We start from the raw sequence: 17,367 nt of genomic DNA on the forward strand, positions 1-17,367 counted from the left end.
CTCTTTCCCTCTCTATAAAAGCACTCTTTTTCTCTTACACTGAAGCACTTGCACAGGGCTCACTATGGGTGCAGACCCTGAATTGCAATTCTCTGCTGATCCCGAATAAACCAATCTTTCCTGGGTAAATATTTGGCTACCTAGGTTTTAGATCAATCTGTTAACAGAACTGAAGGTTATCCTTTTTTAAGAGTAGGAGAGAAGTAAAAGACAGGTTCAGTGCACCTCTATGCTCAATTCTGAGGATAGAAAAATAGGACAAACATTCTCCTCTCAAGAACTCACAGGTTGATGGGGGAAAACACGTAAATACACTTCAGAGAGGAGATAGCTCTACTCCAGAAGAGTGTCTGGAATAATAAATGGAAATCACTCTCCTCTGTGCAGTCTCCTGTTCTTAAACCTTCTCCTTTCCTTGAATCTCTAACATATTTTGTACCAAGATTTTTCATGCAACAGTCAGCATATGTAATGAACTTTTTATGTTTCTATGTTTTTCCCTCCATAATTCAACTATAGAATCCAGAGGAATGAATATGTTTCTTATAATTTATTTGTACCCTACAGTACCCATCTTTGCTGGTAGTCAATACTCAAAAAGCATTGACTGATGAGTGGGTGAACAGCTAGAGGGAATGCCTCCCCTCACTGGTGTAGGCGGTTCCTTACTGGGTGAGGTAAGCGGTTAGATGGTGTGTGTGCTGAGATATGAGGGTAGGAGAGAGATTCTTTGGGTTAAGCAAAGGGTGATGATCTTCCATGAATGGCACTGAAAGAGTTCTTCTTAAAGAAATGAATTTTAGAAGATGTTACTGAATACAAGGATAGAAGAGAAAGGAAGATGACAAGAAAAATAGAATAGAAAAAGGAATAAAGAGGGGCGATTAAGAGGGAGGGAAAGGAAAGAAGGGGAAGGGAAAGGTTGGGGTGGGGGAAGACTGGGAACAAAGATGAACAAGGACACAGAGGGTCAGAGATAGAGGTGACAGATGAGGGTTAAGTGGCCTCTCCACTCCCCTGCCTTGTCTCTTCTCACCACCCCCACCTGCCTCCTGCAAACTGTTGTCCATCAGATATTATTTTAGTGTCATCTTTCAGCTTTCATCTGCATCCACTGAAGTCTATCTTTTATATCGCTGTCACAGAGACCTTCATAAACTTGTACCTGACCACTTTCATTCCTCATTATAATCTTTTAGTGACTATCAAGGATGCACAGCTTAAAACCTAGACTCTTGTGCAGAAGCTTTTAATTTTAATTAGGTCCCATTTGTTTATTTTTGCTTTTATTTCCAATATTCTGGGAGGTGGGTCATAGAGGATCCTGCTGTGATGTATGTCCGAGAGTGTTTTGCCTATGTTCTCCTCTAGGAGTTTTATAGTTTCTGGTCTTACATTTAGATCTTTAATCCATTTTGAGTTTATTTTTGTGTATGGTGTTAGAAAGTGTTCTAGTTTCATTCTTTTACAAGTGGTTGACCAGATTTCCCAGCACCACTTGTTAAAGAGATTGTCTTTTCTGCATTGTATATTCTTGCCTCCTTTGTCAAAGATAAGGTGTCCATACGTGTGCGGATTTATCTCTGGGCTTTCTATTTTGTTCCATTGATCTATATTTCTGTCTTTGTGCCAGTACCATACTGTCTTGATGACTGTGGCTTTGTAGTAAAGCCTGAAGTCAGGCAGGTTGATTCCTCCAGTTCCATTCTTCTTTCTCAAGATGGCTTTGGCTATTCAAGGTTTTTTGTATTTCCATACAAATTGTGAAATTATTTGTTCTAGCTCTGTGAAAAATACCGTTGGTAGCTTGATAGGGATTGCATTGAATCTATAGATTACTTTGGGTAGTACACTCATTTTCACTATATTGAGTCTTCTGATCCATGAACATGGTATATTTCTCCATCTGTTAGTGTCCTCTTTGATTTCTTTCACCAGTGTTTTATAGTTTTCTATATATAGGTCTTTAGTTTCTTTAGGTAGATATATTCCTAAGTATTTTATTCTTTTTGTTGCAATGGTGAATGGAATTGTTTCCTTAATTTCTCTTTCTGTTCTCTCATTGTTAGTGTATAGGAATGCAAGGGATTTCTGTGTGTTGATTTTATATCCTGCAACTTTACTATGTTCATTAATTCAGTAATTTTCTGGTGGAGTCTTTAGGGTTTTCTATGTAGAGGATCATGTCATCTGCAAACAGTGAGAGTTTTACTTCTTTTCCAATTTGAATTCCTTTTATTTCTTTTTCTCCTCTGATTGCTGTGGCCAAAACTTCCAAAACTATGTTGAACAGTAGTGGTGAAAGTGGGCACCCTTGTCTTGGTTCCTGACTTTAGGGGAAATGCTTTCAATTTTTCACCATTGAGGATAATGTTTGCTGTGGGTTTGTCATATATAGCTTTTATTATGTTGAGGTATGTTCCTTCTATTCCTGCTTTCTGGAGAGTTTTTTTTTTTTTTAATCATCAATGGATGTTGAATTTTAACAAAGGTTTTCCCTGCATCTATTGAGATAATCATATGGCATTTATTTTTCAATTTGTTAATGTGGTGTATTACATTGATTGATTTGCAGATATTGAGGAATCCTTGCATTCCTGGGTTAAAGCCTACTTGGTCATGGTGTATAATCTTTTTAATGTGTTGTTGGATTCTGATTGCTAGAATTTTATTAAGGATTTTTGCATCTATGTTCATCAGTGATATTGGCCTGTAGTTTTCTTTTTTGTAGTCTTCTGCACAGCAAAGGAAACTATAAGCAAGGTGAAAAGACAGCCTTCAGAATGGGAGAAAATAATAGCAAATGAAGCAACTGACAAACAACTAACTTCAAAAATATACAAGCAACTCCTGCAGCTCAATTCCAAAAAAATAAACGACCCAGTCAAAAAATGGGCCAAAGAACTAAATAGACATTTCTCCAAAGAAGACATACAGATGGCTAACAAACACATGAAAAGATGCTCAACATCACTCATTATCAGAGAAATTCAAATCAAAACTACAATGAGGTACCATTTCACGCCCGTCAGAATGGCTGTGATCCAAATGTCTACAAGCAATAAATGCTGGAGAGGGTGTGGAGAAAAGGGAATCCTCTTACACTGTTGGTGGGAATGCAAACTAGTACAACCACTATGGAGAACAGTGTGGAGATTCCTTAAAAAACTGGAAATAGAACTGCTTTATGACCCAGCAATCCCACTGCTGGGCATACACACTGAGGAAACCAGAATTGAAAGAGACACATGTACCCCAATGTTCATCGCAGCACTGTTTATAATAGCCAGGACATGGAAGCGATCTAGATGTCCATCAGCAGATGAATGGATAAGAAAGCTGTGGTACATATACACAATGGAGTATTCCTTAGCCATTAAAAAGAATACATTTGAATCAGTTCTAATGAGGTGGATGAAACTGGAGCCTATTATACAGAGTGAAGTAAGCCAGAAAGAGAAACACCAATACAGTATACTAACGCATATATATGGAATTTAGAAAGATGGTAGCGATAACCCTGTATGCGAGACAGCAAAAGAGACAAAGATGTATAGAACACTCTTTTGGACTCTGTGGGAGGGGGGGATGATTTGGAAGAATGACATTGAAACATGTATAATATCATACATGAAATGAATCGCCAGTCCAAGTTTGAAGCATGATACTGGTTGGTTGGGGCTGGTGCACTGGGATGACACAGAGGGATGGTACAGGGAGGGTGGAGGGAGGGGCCTTCGGGATGGGGAACACCTGTATACCTGTGGCGGATTCATATTGATGTATGGCAAAACCAATACAATATTGTAAAGTAATTAACCTCCAATTAAAATAAATAAATTTATATTTTTTAAAAACCTAGACTCCTAGAAGAGATCTAACATTTGTTGTGGGTTAATTCAGGATTCAAAAACACGCTTAAATATGTACATGTAACTCTCAGTATGTCACACCAAGATCAAAATGTAGGCTCCATCTACTTTTCTCATCAGTATCCCTGTTATCCAGGAAGTGATTGCTAGTCAGGAATCCATTGTGTCTCACATATGCCCTATGCATGGTTATTTATGTAGCTTTGGGAATGCATTCTGTTTCCTAAAATACCTTCTACTACCTTTTCAACCTTGAAGTCCTCAAATATCACCTTTTCTGTAACTCCTTCTCCATTAAGCACATGCAGAATTAATTCATTTTTCTGGGTTCCAATAACATTTTGCAAGTACCTTTGTTACAGCCTTTATCATATTTTTCCTGTTGTTTCACTTAACTAGATTATAGATTCAATAATTTAGTAGCCCCAGCACCTATAATAGCAACTCTGATTTAGCACTTGCTCAAATATGTTGCTATCTCAATGTATTGGTAGATAATTATGTGATCTTGTTCAACGTGACCACGTGGAAAATTGTGGGGTGTATCAACTTATACTTTGTTCTCAGCATCTTCCCTCTAAACCACAAGACCAAGTGTTTCCTGGTGGTTGAAAGCCTGGTTTTCACTCGTCACTTGAGGAATTGGTTTTGAATGCCTTGTATCCTCTGCATTACACTTGAGGTTATCCTCAGACTTTAGACTGACTAGCATGGAGTCCATATCACTTGTTTATTCTCTATACTCTCCAACAAGTTTCTGGATGCTTCTTACAGTTGCTCTATATGCAGGTGAGAAAATCCTAGTTTCACACCTTCCTTCAGCCCAGAATGGGAAAGAGTCTTCAGGTCATCCGTCTTCTTAGAGATCCTTTATCTGCAGGATCAGTTTCCCAGCCAGTGCCCACACATCACCCATACAACAAGGAGAGTGATCCTAGGAGACAAGAGTATATCCTTCGGGAGAAACTACTGGACTCCCTCAGGAAGCAGGACAAGGTCCCTGCCCTCTCTAGCCTGGGTTCCCCAACCACCCACAACATTGTCCTCAGAGCCATATCACCCAAAGTATATAAAGATTTGGTCGCTGAAGTAGAATATCCTGCAGAATATCCAAGAAGTATTTGGTCAAGAAAGACCCAATCCAAAGTGCAGGTAAATATGTACTTTGATGATGAAAAATATTTAGAAACTTAACAAATGATATCACTTCTGAAATACCACAGTAGGGAATGAGGCAGAGAGCAGGGAGGAGAACAAATGCAATTGTTCCAGATTTGACATAGAAGTGTTGACCATTCATCAGAGATATTCACCCATAGAAGAGGAACTCTCTAAGTTTTCCCTTGTGATGGCAAGACACTCTGAGTTTCAAATCCCACCCATATCTCCTCCCTCAAAACCTGGGGCCAGAGGAACCATCTCTTGGCCAAGCTCTGCCCCTCACTTGCTGTTCATCATTGAGCAAGTCTTTTCTCTCTGAGTTTTCTCATTTGTAAAACTGTATAATACTACCATATCTTTTGTCAGTTTTGTAAGAATGAGAGAGAAGTCTGAAAGTAACTAACAAAATAGCTGACACAGGAAAATGTCCGTAGAAATATTACTTTAATTTCAATTGTCACACTCCATATTTTCTAACTCTCACATGGAAAATAAAGGTTCAGTGAGAAGATTTGTCATTTAAAATCAACCTATTTTAAGTTCACTCCCTCCTGGAAATCACTAGGCGCTTGCCTAATCTCTTCACTGCTGCCTGCATCTCCTGGTTCCTCAGGGTGTAGATCATTGGGTTGAGCATGGGGGTCATAACCGTTTGACTGATGGACACAGCTTTATCCATGGGGAAAGAGGTGAAGGGCCGGGCATAAATATAGATACAGGGAATGAAGACCATAGACACGACAATAATGTGGATGGTGCAGGTGGAAGCTGCCTTCCTCCTTGCCTGCCCAGAGTGGGACCTCAACATCACCAGAATGACTGTGTAAGAGATAAGAAGGAGGAGGAACCAGATAAGGACCAGCACCCCACTGTTGGAGATCATAAGGAACTCCAGGAGGGAGGTGTCTGTACAGGCAAGCCTCAGCACTTGTGGAACATCACAGTAGAAGTTATCTAGGATGTTGGGTCCACAGAAAGGCAATGGGAGCATCAGAATCAGCTGGACAATGGAGTGGACAAAGCCCCCTACCCAGGCAGCCACCACCAGCCCCACACACACTCGAGTGTTCATGATGGTGACGTAGTGGAGGGGCCGGGAAATGGCTATGTAACGGTCATAAGCCATCACTGAGAGGAAGAGGAGAGTCCCACCTCCCAGAAAGTGGAAGAAGAAGATCTGGGCCATGCAGCCCTGGTAGGAGATTGTCTTCTTCTCAGCGAGGAAGTCCACCAGCATCTTTGGGGCAGTGACTGAGGAGAAGCAGACATCTATGACAGCCAGGTTTCTCAGCAGGAAATACATGGGTGTGTGGAGCCTGGAATCAGAGGTCACTGTGAACATGATGAGGAGGTTTCCCATGACAGTGATTGTGTAGACAAACAGGAACACCAGAAACAAGAAAAGCTGGAGCTTCTGATTCTTTGAGAACCCTAGGAAGACAAATTCTGATACCCATGTGAGGTTCCCTGAATCCATGATGTCTTCTCCATACACCTAAGGAAAACACACCAGAGATAGGCATGAAGTTGTTGCTTGCCCTCTTCGTTCTCAAGGGCTCAATTCAGTTGTCCAAGTTAATATAATGGACATTCTTATGTACAGAGCACAATACCAAGTGCTGACTGAATGACCTTGCCTCTGGAAAGTTTACTAGTTGGTGCTGGAAAAAACATATGTAGATATCTTAAAGCCATCCAGACGCATGCCACCTGCCCTTCCAAGATTCAGTGTAATCTAGCTGGGAAGACACTTAGAGTCAAACCAAACAGAATCAAATTTGAGAACTTCTATTTCTTTGAGATTTGGCCTTGAGTAAGTTATTTAATGTGAGTCTCAGTTTCCACATCTGAAAGAAATATGTTTTCTTTATAGAAATTGGCTAAGGGATTAAATAAAATGACACATAAGCTTCCCAGGTAGTATTTAGAATAATAAATATTAATCACTCTCCTCTGTGTAGTCTTCTACTCTACTCCAGTCTCTACTACATTTTTACACCAATCGTTTTTCCTTTATAAATATTAATTTATTTTAAAAACCTATTATGTTTTATACAACTTAAAGGTTATTTTTCAATTAGAGTTATTAGAAAGCATGAATATTGTATCAATCATTTTTCATGCAACAGTGAAAGCAACAGAATGTTTATGAAGTTCTCATGTGCCTATGTTTTCCCTTCTGAATTTAATCATAATGTGCTGGACACATAGGCCTTGATTTCCCAATTTATTTGTCCCCTTCAGTACCCATCTTTGCTTATGGTTGGTAATTAAAAAGTGTGTGTGTGTGTGTGCATGTGCTATGTCACTTCAGTCATGTCCAGCTCTTTGTAACCCCATGGACTGTAGCTCCCCAGGCTCCTCTGTCCATGGGATTTTCCAGACAAGAAAACTAGAGTAGGTTGCCATTTTCTACTCCATGGGATGGGATCTTCCCAACCCAGGGGTCTCCTGTGACTCCTGCATTGGCAGGCAGATTCTTTACCAGCGCGCCACCTGGGAGAGAGAGATCCAGTTTTAGCTGAACTGGTTAAGGATTTTTTGCTGTTTATGGGGCTAATCCTCAAAGCAGAGAATGTCCTAAATATTCCAATTTAGATGGTGTTAACTGGGGTTAACTGCCAGGTGTTTTAAAAGTTATTGGGGTTCAGGACATGTGAGGGAGTCTCTGGGTACAGCTGCCCATCTGGGACATTCCATTTCTTTCCAACCTCCAGGGTAGGTGACCCTTACTGAATGAGGCTCCTCAGATTATTTGTGGGAAAATGGCAAAGGGGTAAGTATTTCATTAGTTAAGAAATAGATAAATACATTGCTTGAAGGGGACTTAGAACTCTTCTGAAATGAGAGCAATTTCAGAAGGTGGTATTGATCCAAGGGTAGAAGAAAAAAAAATGTTGAAGTAAAAGAAAGTGAAATAAATGAAGAATTCGAAGGAGAAAATTTATCATAAGGAAGGAAGCTGTGGGAATAGAATGGTGAAGGAAGAAGACATGGAAAGGTGGTGTGGCAGGGGAGGGAGTGGGAATAAAAATGAAGAAGGACTCTGAGGGTGAGAGACAGAGGCAAAAGGTGAGGGCTAAGTGCCCTCCTTACTCCTTTGGCTTCCTCTCAATCTCTTCCCACTCTCACCTGACTTCCTGAAATCCATTACCTCTCAGGGATCACTCCCTTTTTAATTTTCCCTTTCATCTTTCATTCCAGTACACCTTCTATACAGCTGTCCATGAGACCTTTCAGAAGGTCTCTGATCATGTTCCCCTCTCACATCGATTCTTGTAGTGATTCCACCAGAGCCCCTTAGGAGACACATATAATACTTTGTGGATCAAGTCAGGGTAGAAACATATACATGTGCACACAATTCAGCATGTCACACAGGGCTCTAAATGTAAGTTCCATCTGCCTTTCTAATTAGTACCTCCACCTCTGGTGAACCACTAGCTCTTTAATGGAAAATAGTCTTAAAGAAGCTGTGTATTTATTTCCATTTTTGTTTCCTGCAATTCTCTTCATCATCTTCTCAACCATAGAAAAAGTCAATGTGAACATCACCTTTTTCGTCACTCTTCTCATTATTTCTCTAATGCAGAACAAATTCTTCATTTTTCAGTGTTCTTAAACATAAAAAATGGGGCTTCCCTTGTGGCTCAGATGATAAAGAATTTGCCTGCAATGCGGGAAACTGCAGTTCCATCGCTGGGTCAGGAAGATCCCCTGGAGAAGGGAATGGCAACCCACTCCAGTATTTTTGCCTGGAGAGTTTCATGGACAGAGGACCTTGGCAGGCTACAATCCATGAGATCATAAAGGTTCAGACACAGCTGAGTGAATAACAGACACACACACAACATACACATACAAACATTGAAAACAAACCTCTGTTACAGGTTTATTATCATTCATTTTTTTAAACTTCTTCCCTCAACCAACCACATCATAATTTCAATATCTTGGTAACCCCAGAACTTGGAACAGCAACTCTGATACACCTTATGCTCAGTGAATATTGTCAAATTAATGTATTAAGTAGGTAATTAATTATGTGGAGATTTTAAAAGTGATTTTACTTATCTTCTGTTCCCTGTCTCATAAGGCCAGATCTATATTTGGTTGCTAAAAGTACTGGATTTTACATGCAACCTGAAGCAGCTGTTTTAACAGCATATACCACCCTCAGATTTCTTCCCAAAGCTCTTCTCCAACATTACACTTAGTACCATCAAATGTAGGTCACTTGTTTATTCTCCCCACCCTCCAACAAGTGTCTCTAAGAACCTAACTATCATTGACCTATCTGAGGGTGTGGAAACCCTCAGGCTCTCACCTTTCCTCAGTCCTGGATGGGAGAAGAGAGTTCATGTCTTATACTTTCTGGGCGACCATCTCCATACAGCCTCACAGCTTCCTCATCTCTGGCATCACTGACACACATGAGTCATGACCCTGGGGAAGAGTGCATATTCTCAGGGAGAAATTATTGGACTGAGTTCAGGAAGCAGAGTTGAAACAATTCCCACTAGGGTAAGGGAACAATGGGAGTTGTTAAAAAAAAGCTTCTAAGTCTCTCAAAAACACTATTTAAGAGGCTTACCTTGAGGACAAAAAAAAAAAAAAAAAAGAAAGAAAACAAAACAAGAATCAAATACATACACACACAACCTAAACAAGAGAAAAGTCAAAAAAGGACACTGAAAATTAGAGATTCATGACATGTAAGATTAGGAGATCAAGATTAGAAAAATCAGATTCTTTTAAAGTTTCCAGGATTTTTGGAAGGACCCATTTCAGAGACTATAAGCATGCACCTGGATCACCTGAAGGGGATGCTAAACTTAAGATTCAGTAGATCTTGGATGGCTGAGATCTACAGAGAATTAGCATTTCTAACAACTTTTCAGGTGATGTTAATGCTACTTATCTGGGGCCACAGTTTGAGAATGACTGAGTTTCACTGCTCTTGTCAGTATGATGGACAGTTTCTTTCTCACATTATCAAGACCATTGGTTTGATAACTTACTTAAATTAATTGGCTGTATTCTAGAAGATGACAGAGGAATAGGACGGGGAGACCGCTTTCTCCCCCACAAATTCATTGAAAGATCATTTGAACGCTGAGCAAATTCCACAAAACAACTTCTGAATGCTGGCGGAGGACACCAGGCACCCAGAAAGGCAGCCCATTGTCTTCGAAAGGAGGTAGGGCAAAATACAATAGATAAAAAGAGAGACAAAAGACTTAGGGATAGAGACCCATCCTGGGGAGGGAGTTATGAAGGAGGAGAAGTTTCCAAACACCAGAAAACCCTCTCACCGGCGGGTCTCTAGGGAGTTTTGGAATCTCGAAAGGCAACATAACCGGGAGGGGAAAAAAAAAAAAAAAGAAGAACCCACAGATTACACACCTAGCCGTGACTTCCAACCAAGTCTGTGCCTTTGTGGAGTACCCGAGACCCTGAACCTGAGCAGCTTAGACCTGGGAAGTGCACACAACCCAGGGCCTACTTTAGACAGTTCCCCTGCAGAACAACCTGGAGCCTGAGCAGTGTAGACCGGCAAAGCACACATGCCAGGAGTGGGGGCAAACCCAATGTGGCCCAGACACTGCGAGCACTCCCCACACACATCAGTGATATTTCTTTGCAGTGTTTCTCCCTCCCCACAGCACAACTGAACAATTGAGCCTAAATAAGTGACCACCTTTGCCGCCTTGTGTCAGGGCGGAAATTAGACACTGAAGAGATTTGCAAACAGAGGGAGCCAATATAAACAAAGAGGGAATGGCACTGGAAGTGACAGGTGCAACAGATTAAAACCCATTAGTGACTACATTGGAAGAGGCCTATTGACCTTGAGAAGAAGTATAAGCTGGAACAAGGAACTATCTGAAACTGAACTGACACTACACTGCCCTCAACAGCTCCAGAGAAATTCCTAGATATATTTTACTGTTATCATTTTGTAATTTTAAAATTCTTTACTACTCCTTTAATTTTCATTTTTATAACCTACTATTACCTTGCAAAAAAAGACCCTATTTTTAAACTAAATTTCATATATATATATTTATGATTTTTGTGATTTTGTTTTTTTAATACTGTATTTTTTGAGAGTCTAACCTCTACTCTAGATTTTTAATCTTTGCTTTTTCATATTTGTTATCAATTTTGTACCTTTAAGAACCAAATATTCAGAACCCATTTTTACTTAGGAGTGTGATTACTGTCTTGATTGCTCTCTTCCCCTTTTGACTCTCCTTTTTCTCCACCAGGTCGCTTCTCTTTCCTCTCTCCCTCTTCTCTTCTCTACCCAACTCTGTGAATCTCCTTGTGTGTTCCTGGCTATGGAGAACTTAGGGAACTGATTACTGGTTGGATCTGTCTCTCTCCTTTTGATTCCCCCTTTTCCCCTCCTGGTCACCTCTATCTCCCTCCTTTCTCTTCTCTTCTCCATGTAACTCTGTGAACCTCTCCAGGTGTCCCTCACTGTGGAGAAGCTTTTCACCATTAACCTAGATGTTTTATCATCAGTGCTGTGTGGATGGGGAAGTATTGAGACTACTGTAAGAATAAGACTGAAAGCCAGAGGAAGGAAACTTAAATCCAAAACTTGAGAACTCCAGAAATCTCCTGAATCCAGAGAACATTAATCGACAAGAGCTCATCCAAAAACTTCCATACCTACAATGAAACCAAGCTCCACCCAAGAGCAAACAAGTTTCTGAGCAAGACATACCAAGATTATTCTCCAACAACACAGGAATATAACTCTGAGCATTAAAATACAGGTGGCCAAAAGTCACACCAAACCCAGAGACATCTCAAAACTCACTACTGGACACTTCATTGAACTCCAGAGAGAGGACATCCAACTCCACTCACCAGAACACCAATGCAAGCTTCCCAAACCAGAAAACCTTGACAAGTCAATCGTCCAATCCCACCCACAGCGAGGAACCTCCACAATAAAGAGGAGCCACAAACTGCCAGCATACAGAAAGGCCACCCCAAACACAGCAACCTAAACAAGATGAAAAGGCAGAGATATATTCAGCAGGTAAAGGAACATGATAAAAGCCCACCAAACCAAACAAAAGAAGAGGAGATAGGGAGTCTACCTGAAAAAGAATTCAGAATAATGATAGTAAATATGATCCAAAATATTGAAAACAAAATGGAGTTACAGATAAATAGACTGGAGACAGGATTGAAAAGATGCAAGAAATGTTTAACAAGGACCTAGAAGAAATAAAAAAGAGTCAATCAATAATGAATAACACAATAACTGAGATAAAAAACACTCTGGAGGGAAACAACAGTATAATAACCGAGGCAGAAGATAGGATAAGTGAGGTATAAATAAATGAAGCAGAGAAGAAAAAAGAAAAAAGAATTAAAAGAAACGAAGACAACCTCAGAGACCTCTAGGACAATGTCGAATGCCCCAACTTTTGAATCATAGGAATCCCAGAGAAGAAGACAAAAAGAAAGGCCTTGAGAAAATACTTGATGAGATAATAGTTGAAAACTTCCCTAAAATGGGGAAGAAAATAGCCACCCAAGTCCAAGAAAACCAGAGAGTTCCAAACAGGAATAACCCAAGGCAAAACATCCCAAGACACATATTAATCAAATTAACAAAGATCAAACACAAAGAACAAATATTAAAAGCAGCAAGGGAAAGACAACAAATAACACACAAGGGGATTCCCTTAAGGATAACAGCTGATCTTTCGATAGAAACTCTTCAGGCCAGAAGGGAATGTCAGGACATACTTAGTGTGTCCTGAAGAAAAACCTACAACCCAGATTACTTACCCAGCAAGGATATCATTAAAATATTAAGGAGAAATCAAAAGCTTTACAGACAAGCAAAAGCTGAGAGAATTCAGCACCACAAAAGCAGCTCTCCAACAAATGCTAAAGGATCTTCTCTAGACAGGAAACACAGAAAGGTGTATACACTCAAGTCCAAAACAACAAAGTAAATGGCAATGGGGTCATATTTATCAATAATTACCTTGAATGTAAATGGGTTGAATGCCCCAACCAAAAGACAAAGACTGGCTGAATGGATACAAAAACAAGACCCTTATATATGCTGTCTACAAGAGACCCACCTCAAAACAAGGGACACATACAGACTGAAAGTGAAGGGCTGGAAAAAGATATTCCATGCAAATAGAGATCAAAATAAAGCAGGAGTAGCAATACTCCTATCAGATAAAATAGACTTTAAAACAAAGTCTGTGAAAAGAGACAAAGTAGGACAATACATAATGATCAAAGGATCAATCCAAGAAGAAGATATAATGATTATAAATATATTTGCACCCAACATAGGAGCACTGCAATATGTGAGACAAATGCTAACAAGTATGAAAGGGGAAATTAACAATAACACAATAATAGTGGGAGACTTTATTACCCCACTCACACCTATGGATAGATCAACTAAACAGAAAATTAACAAGGAAACACAAACTTAAACTGATACAATAGACCAGTTAGATCTAATTGATATCTATAGGATATTTCACCCCAAAACAATGAATTTCACCTTTTTCTCAAGCACACATGGAACCTTCTCCAGGATAGATCACATTTTGGGCCATAAATCTACCCTTGGTAAATTTTTAAAAAATTGAAATCATTCCAAGCATCTTTTCTGACCACAGTGCAATAAGATTAGATCTCAATTACAGGAGAAAAACTCATTCTAGGAGGCCACCATCACCCTAATACCAAAACCAGCCAAAGATGCCACAAAAAAGTAAACTACAAAAAAGAAAACAGACCAATATCACTGATGAACATAGATGCAAAAATCCTTAACAAAATTCTAGCAAACAGAATCCAACAACATATTAAAAAGATCATACATCATGACCAAGTGGGCTTTATCCTAGGGGTGCAAGGGTTCTTCAATATCTGCAAATCAGTCAATCTAATACACCACATTAATAAATTGAAAGATAAAAGCCATATGATTATCTCAATAAATGCAGAGAAAGCCTTTGACAAAATTCAACATCCATTTATGATAAAAAAATATCCATAAAGCAAGAATAGAAGGAACATACCTCAACATAATGAAAGCCATATATGATAAACCATCAGCAAACATTATCCTCAGTGGTGAAAAATTGAAAGCATTTCCCCTAAAGTCAGGAACAAGACAATGATGCCCACTCTCACCACTACTATTCAACATAGTTTTGGAAGTTTTGGCCACAGCAATCAGAGCAGAAAACGAAATAAAAGGAATCCAGATTGGAAAAGAAGAAGTAAAACTCTCACTGTTTGAAGATGACATGATCCTCTACATAGAAAACCCTAAAGACTCTACCAGAAAATTCCTAGAAGCAATCAATGAATACAGTGAAGTTGCAGGATATAAAATTATCACACAGAAATCCCTTGCATTCCTATACACTAACAATGAGAGAACAGAAAGAGAAATTAAGGAAACAATTCCATTCACCATTGCAATGAAAAGAATAAAATACTTAGGAATATATCTACTTAAAGAAACTAAAGACCTATATATAGAAAACTATAAAACATTGATGAAAGAAAATAAAGAGAACACAAATAGATAAAGAAATATACCATGTTCATGGATCGGAAGAATCAATATAGTGAAAATGAGTACACTACCCAAAGCAATCTATAGATTCAATGCAATCCCTATCAAGCTACCAATGGTATTTTTCAGAGAACTAGAAAAAATAATTTCACAATTTGTATGAAATTACAAAAAACCTCAAATAGCCAAAGCAATCTTGAGAAAGAAGAACCGAACTGGAGGAATCAACCTGTCTGACTTCAGGCTATGCTACAAAGCAAGTCATTAAGACAGTATGGTACTGGCACAAAGACAGAAACACAGATCAATGGAACAAAATAGAAAGTGCAGAGATAAATCCACGCACCTATGATTACCTTATATTTGTCAAAGGAGGCAAGAATATACAATGGAGAAAAGACGATCTCTTTAACAAGTGGTGCTGGGAAAACGGGTCAACCACTTGTAAAAGAATGAAACTAGAACACTTTCTAACACCATACACAAAAATAAACTCAAAATGAATAAAGATCTAAATGTAAGACCAGAAACTATAAAACTCCTAGAGGAAAACATAGGCAAAACACTCTAACATAAATCACAGCAGGATTCTCTATGACCCACCTTCCAGAGGAATGGAAATAAAAGCAAAAATAAACAAATGGGACCTAATTAAACTTAAAGGCCTTTACACAATGAAGGAAACTATAAGCAAGGTGAAAAGACAGCCTTCAGAATGGGAGAAAATAATAGCAAATGAAGCAACTGACAAAGAATTAATCTCAAAAATACACAAGCAGCGCATGCAGCTCAATTCCAGAAAAATAAGCGACATAATCAAAAAGTGGGCCAAAGAACTAAATAGACATTTCTCCAAAGAAGACATACAGATGGCTAACAAACACATGAAAGATGCTCAACATCACTCATTATCAGAGAAATACAGATCAAAACCACAATGAGCTAATATCTCACACCAATTAGCATGGCTGCTATCCAACAGTTTACAAACAACAAATGCTGGAGAGGGTGCGGAGAAAAGGGAACCCTCTTACACTGTTGATGGGAATGCAAACTAGTACAACCACTATGAAGAACAGTATGGATAGTCCTTAAAAAAACTAGAAATAGAACTGCCATACAACCAAGGAAACCAGAATTGAAAGAGACACGTGTACCCCAATGTTCATTGCAGCACTGTTTACAATAGCCAGGACATGGAAGCAACCTAGATGTCCATCAGCAGACGAATGGATAAGAAAGCTGTGGTACATATACACAATGGAATATTACTCAGCTATTAAAAAGAATGCATTTGAATCAGTTCTAATGAGGTGGATGAAACTGGAGCCTATAATACAGAGTGAAGTAAGTCAGAAAGAAAAACACCAAAACATATTTACTGCATGTATATGGAATTTAGAAAGATGGTAACGATGACCCTATATGCGAGACAGCCAAAGAGACACAGATGTAAAGAATAGACTGTTGGACTGTGGGAGAAGGTGAGAGTGGGATGATTTGAGAGAATAGCATTGAAACATGTTTATTATCATCTGTGAAATAGGTCGCCAGTCAAAGTTTGATGCATGAGGCAGGGTGCTCAGGGCTGGTGCACTGGGATGACCCTGAGGGTTGGGATGGGGAGGGAGATGGGAGGGGGGTTCAGGATGGGGAACACATGTATAGCCATAGCTGATTCATGTCTGTGTATGGAAAAAGCACTACAATATTTTAAAGTAATTCAGTTCAGTTCAGTCACTCAGTCATGTCCGACTCTTTGCGACCTCATGAATCGCAGCACACCAGGCCTCCCTGTCCATCACCAACTCCCGGAGTTCACTGAGACTCACATCCATCGAGTCAGTGATGCCATCCAGCCATCTCATCTTCTGTCATCCCCTTCTCCTCCTGCCCCCAACCCCTCCCAACATCAGAGTCTTTTCCAATGAGTCAACTCTTCCCATGAGGTGGCCAAAGTACTGGAGTTTCAGCTTTAGCATCATTCCTTCCAAAGAAATCCCAGGGCTGATCCCCTCCAGAATGGACTGGTTGGATCTCCTTGCAGTCCAAGGGACTCTCAAGACTCTTCTCCAGCACCACAGTTCAAAAGCATCAATTCTTCTGTGCTCAGCCTTCTTCACAGTCCAACTCTGACTGTGACCACAGGAAAAACCATAGCCTTGACTAGATGGACCTTTGTTGGCAAAATAATGTCTCTGCTTTTGAATATGCTATCTAGGTTGGTCATAACTTTCCTTCCAAGGAGTAAGCATCTTTTAATTTCATGGCTGCCGTCACCATCTGCAGTGATTTTTGGAGCCCAGAAAAATAAAGTCTGACACTGTTTCCACTGTTTCCCCATCTATTTCCCATGAAGTGATGGGACCGGATGTCATGATCTTCGTTTTCTGAATGTTGAGCTTTAAGCCAACTTTTTCACTCTCCACTTTCACTTTCATCAAGAGGCTTTTTAGTTCCTCTTCACTTTCTGCCATAAGGGTGGTGTCATCTGCATATCTGAGGTTATTGAGATTTCTCCTGGCAATCTTGATTCCAGTTTGTGTTTCTTCCAGTCCAGCATTTCTCATGATATGTACTCTGCATATAAGTTAAATAAGCAGGGTGACAATATACAGCCTTGACGTACTCCTTTCCCTATTTGGAACCAGTCTGTTGTTCCATGTCCAGTTCTAACTGTTGCTTCCTGACCTGCATACAGATTTCTCAAGAGGCAGTTCAGGTGGTCTGGTATTCCCATCTCTT

General features: G+C 39.6%; 1 protein-coding gene across 1 annotated transcript; it reads right to left on the reverse strand.

The window, feature by feature from the left end:
- Window positions 1-5,574: 5,574 nt before the first annotated feature.
- LOC102411255 (olfactory receptor 4D1-like) lies at window positions 5,575-6,510 on the reverse strand. Its single transcript, XM_006076243.3, has one exon. The coding sequence runs from the start codon at window positions 6,508-6,510 to the stop codon at window positions 5,575-5,577; it is 936 nt and encodes a 311-aa protein (XP_006076305.1).
- Window positions 6,511-17,367: the final 10,857 nt, after the last annotated feature.

This window comes from Bubalus bubalis, chromosome 3 (assembly GCF_019923935.1).
Source record: "Bubalus bubalis isolate 160015118507 breed Murrah chromosome 3, NDDB_SH_1, whole genome shotgun sequence".
In the NCBI taxonomy this organism is placed as follows: Eukaryota; Metazoa; Chordata; class Mammalia; order Artiodactyla; family Bovidae; genus Bubalus; species Bubalus bubalis.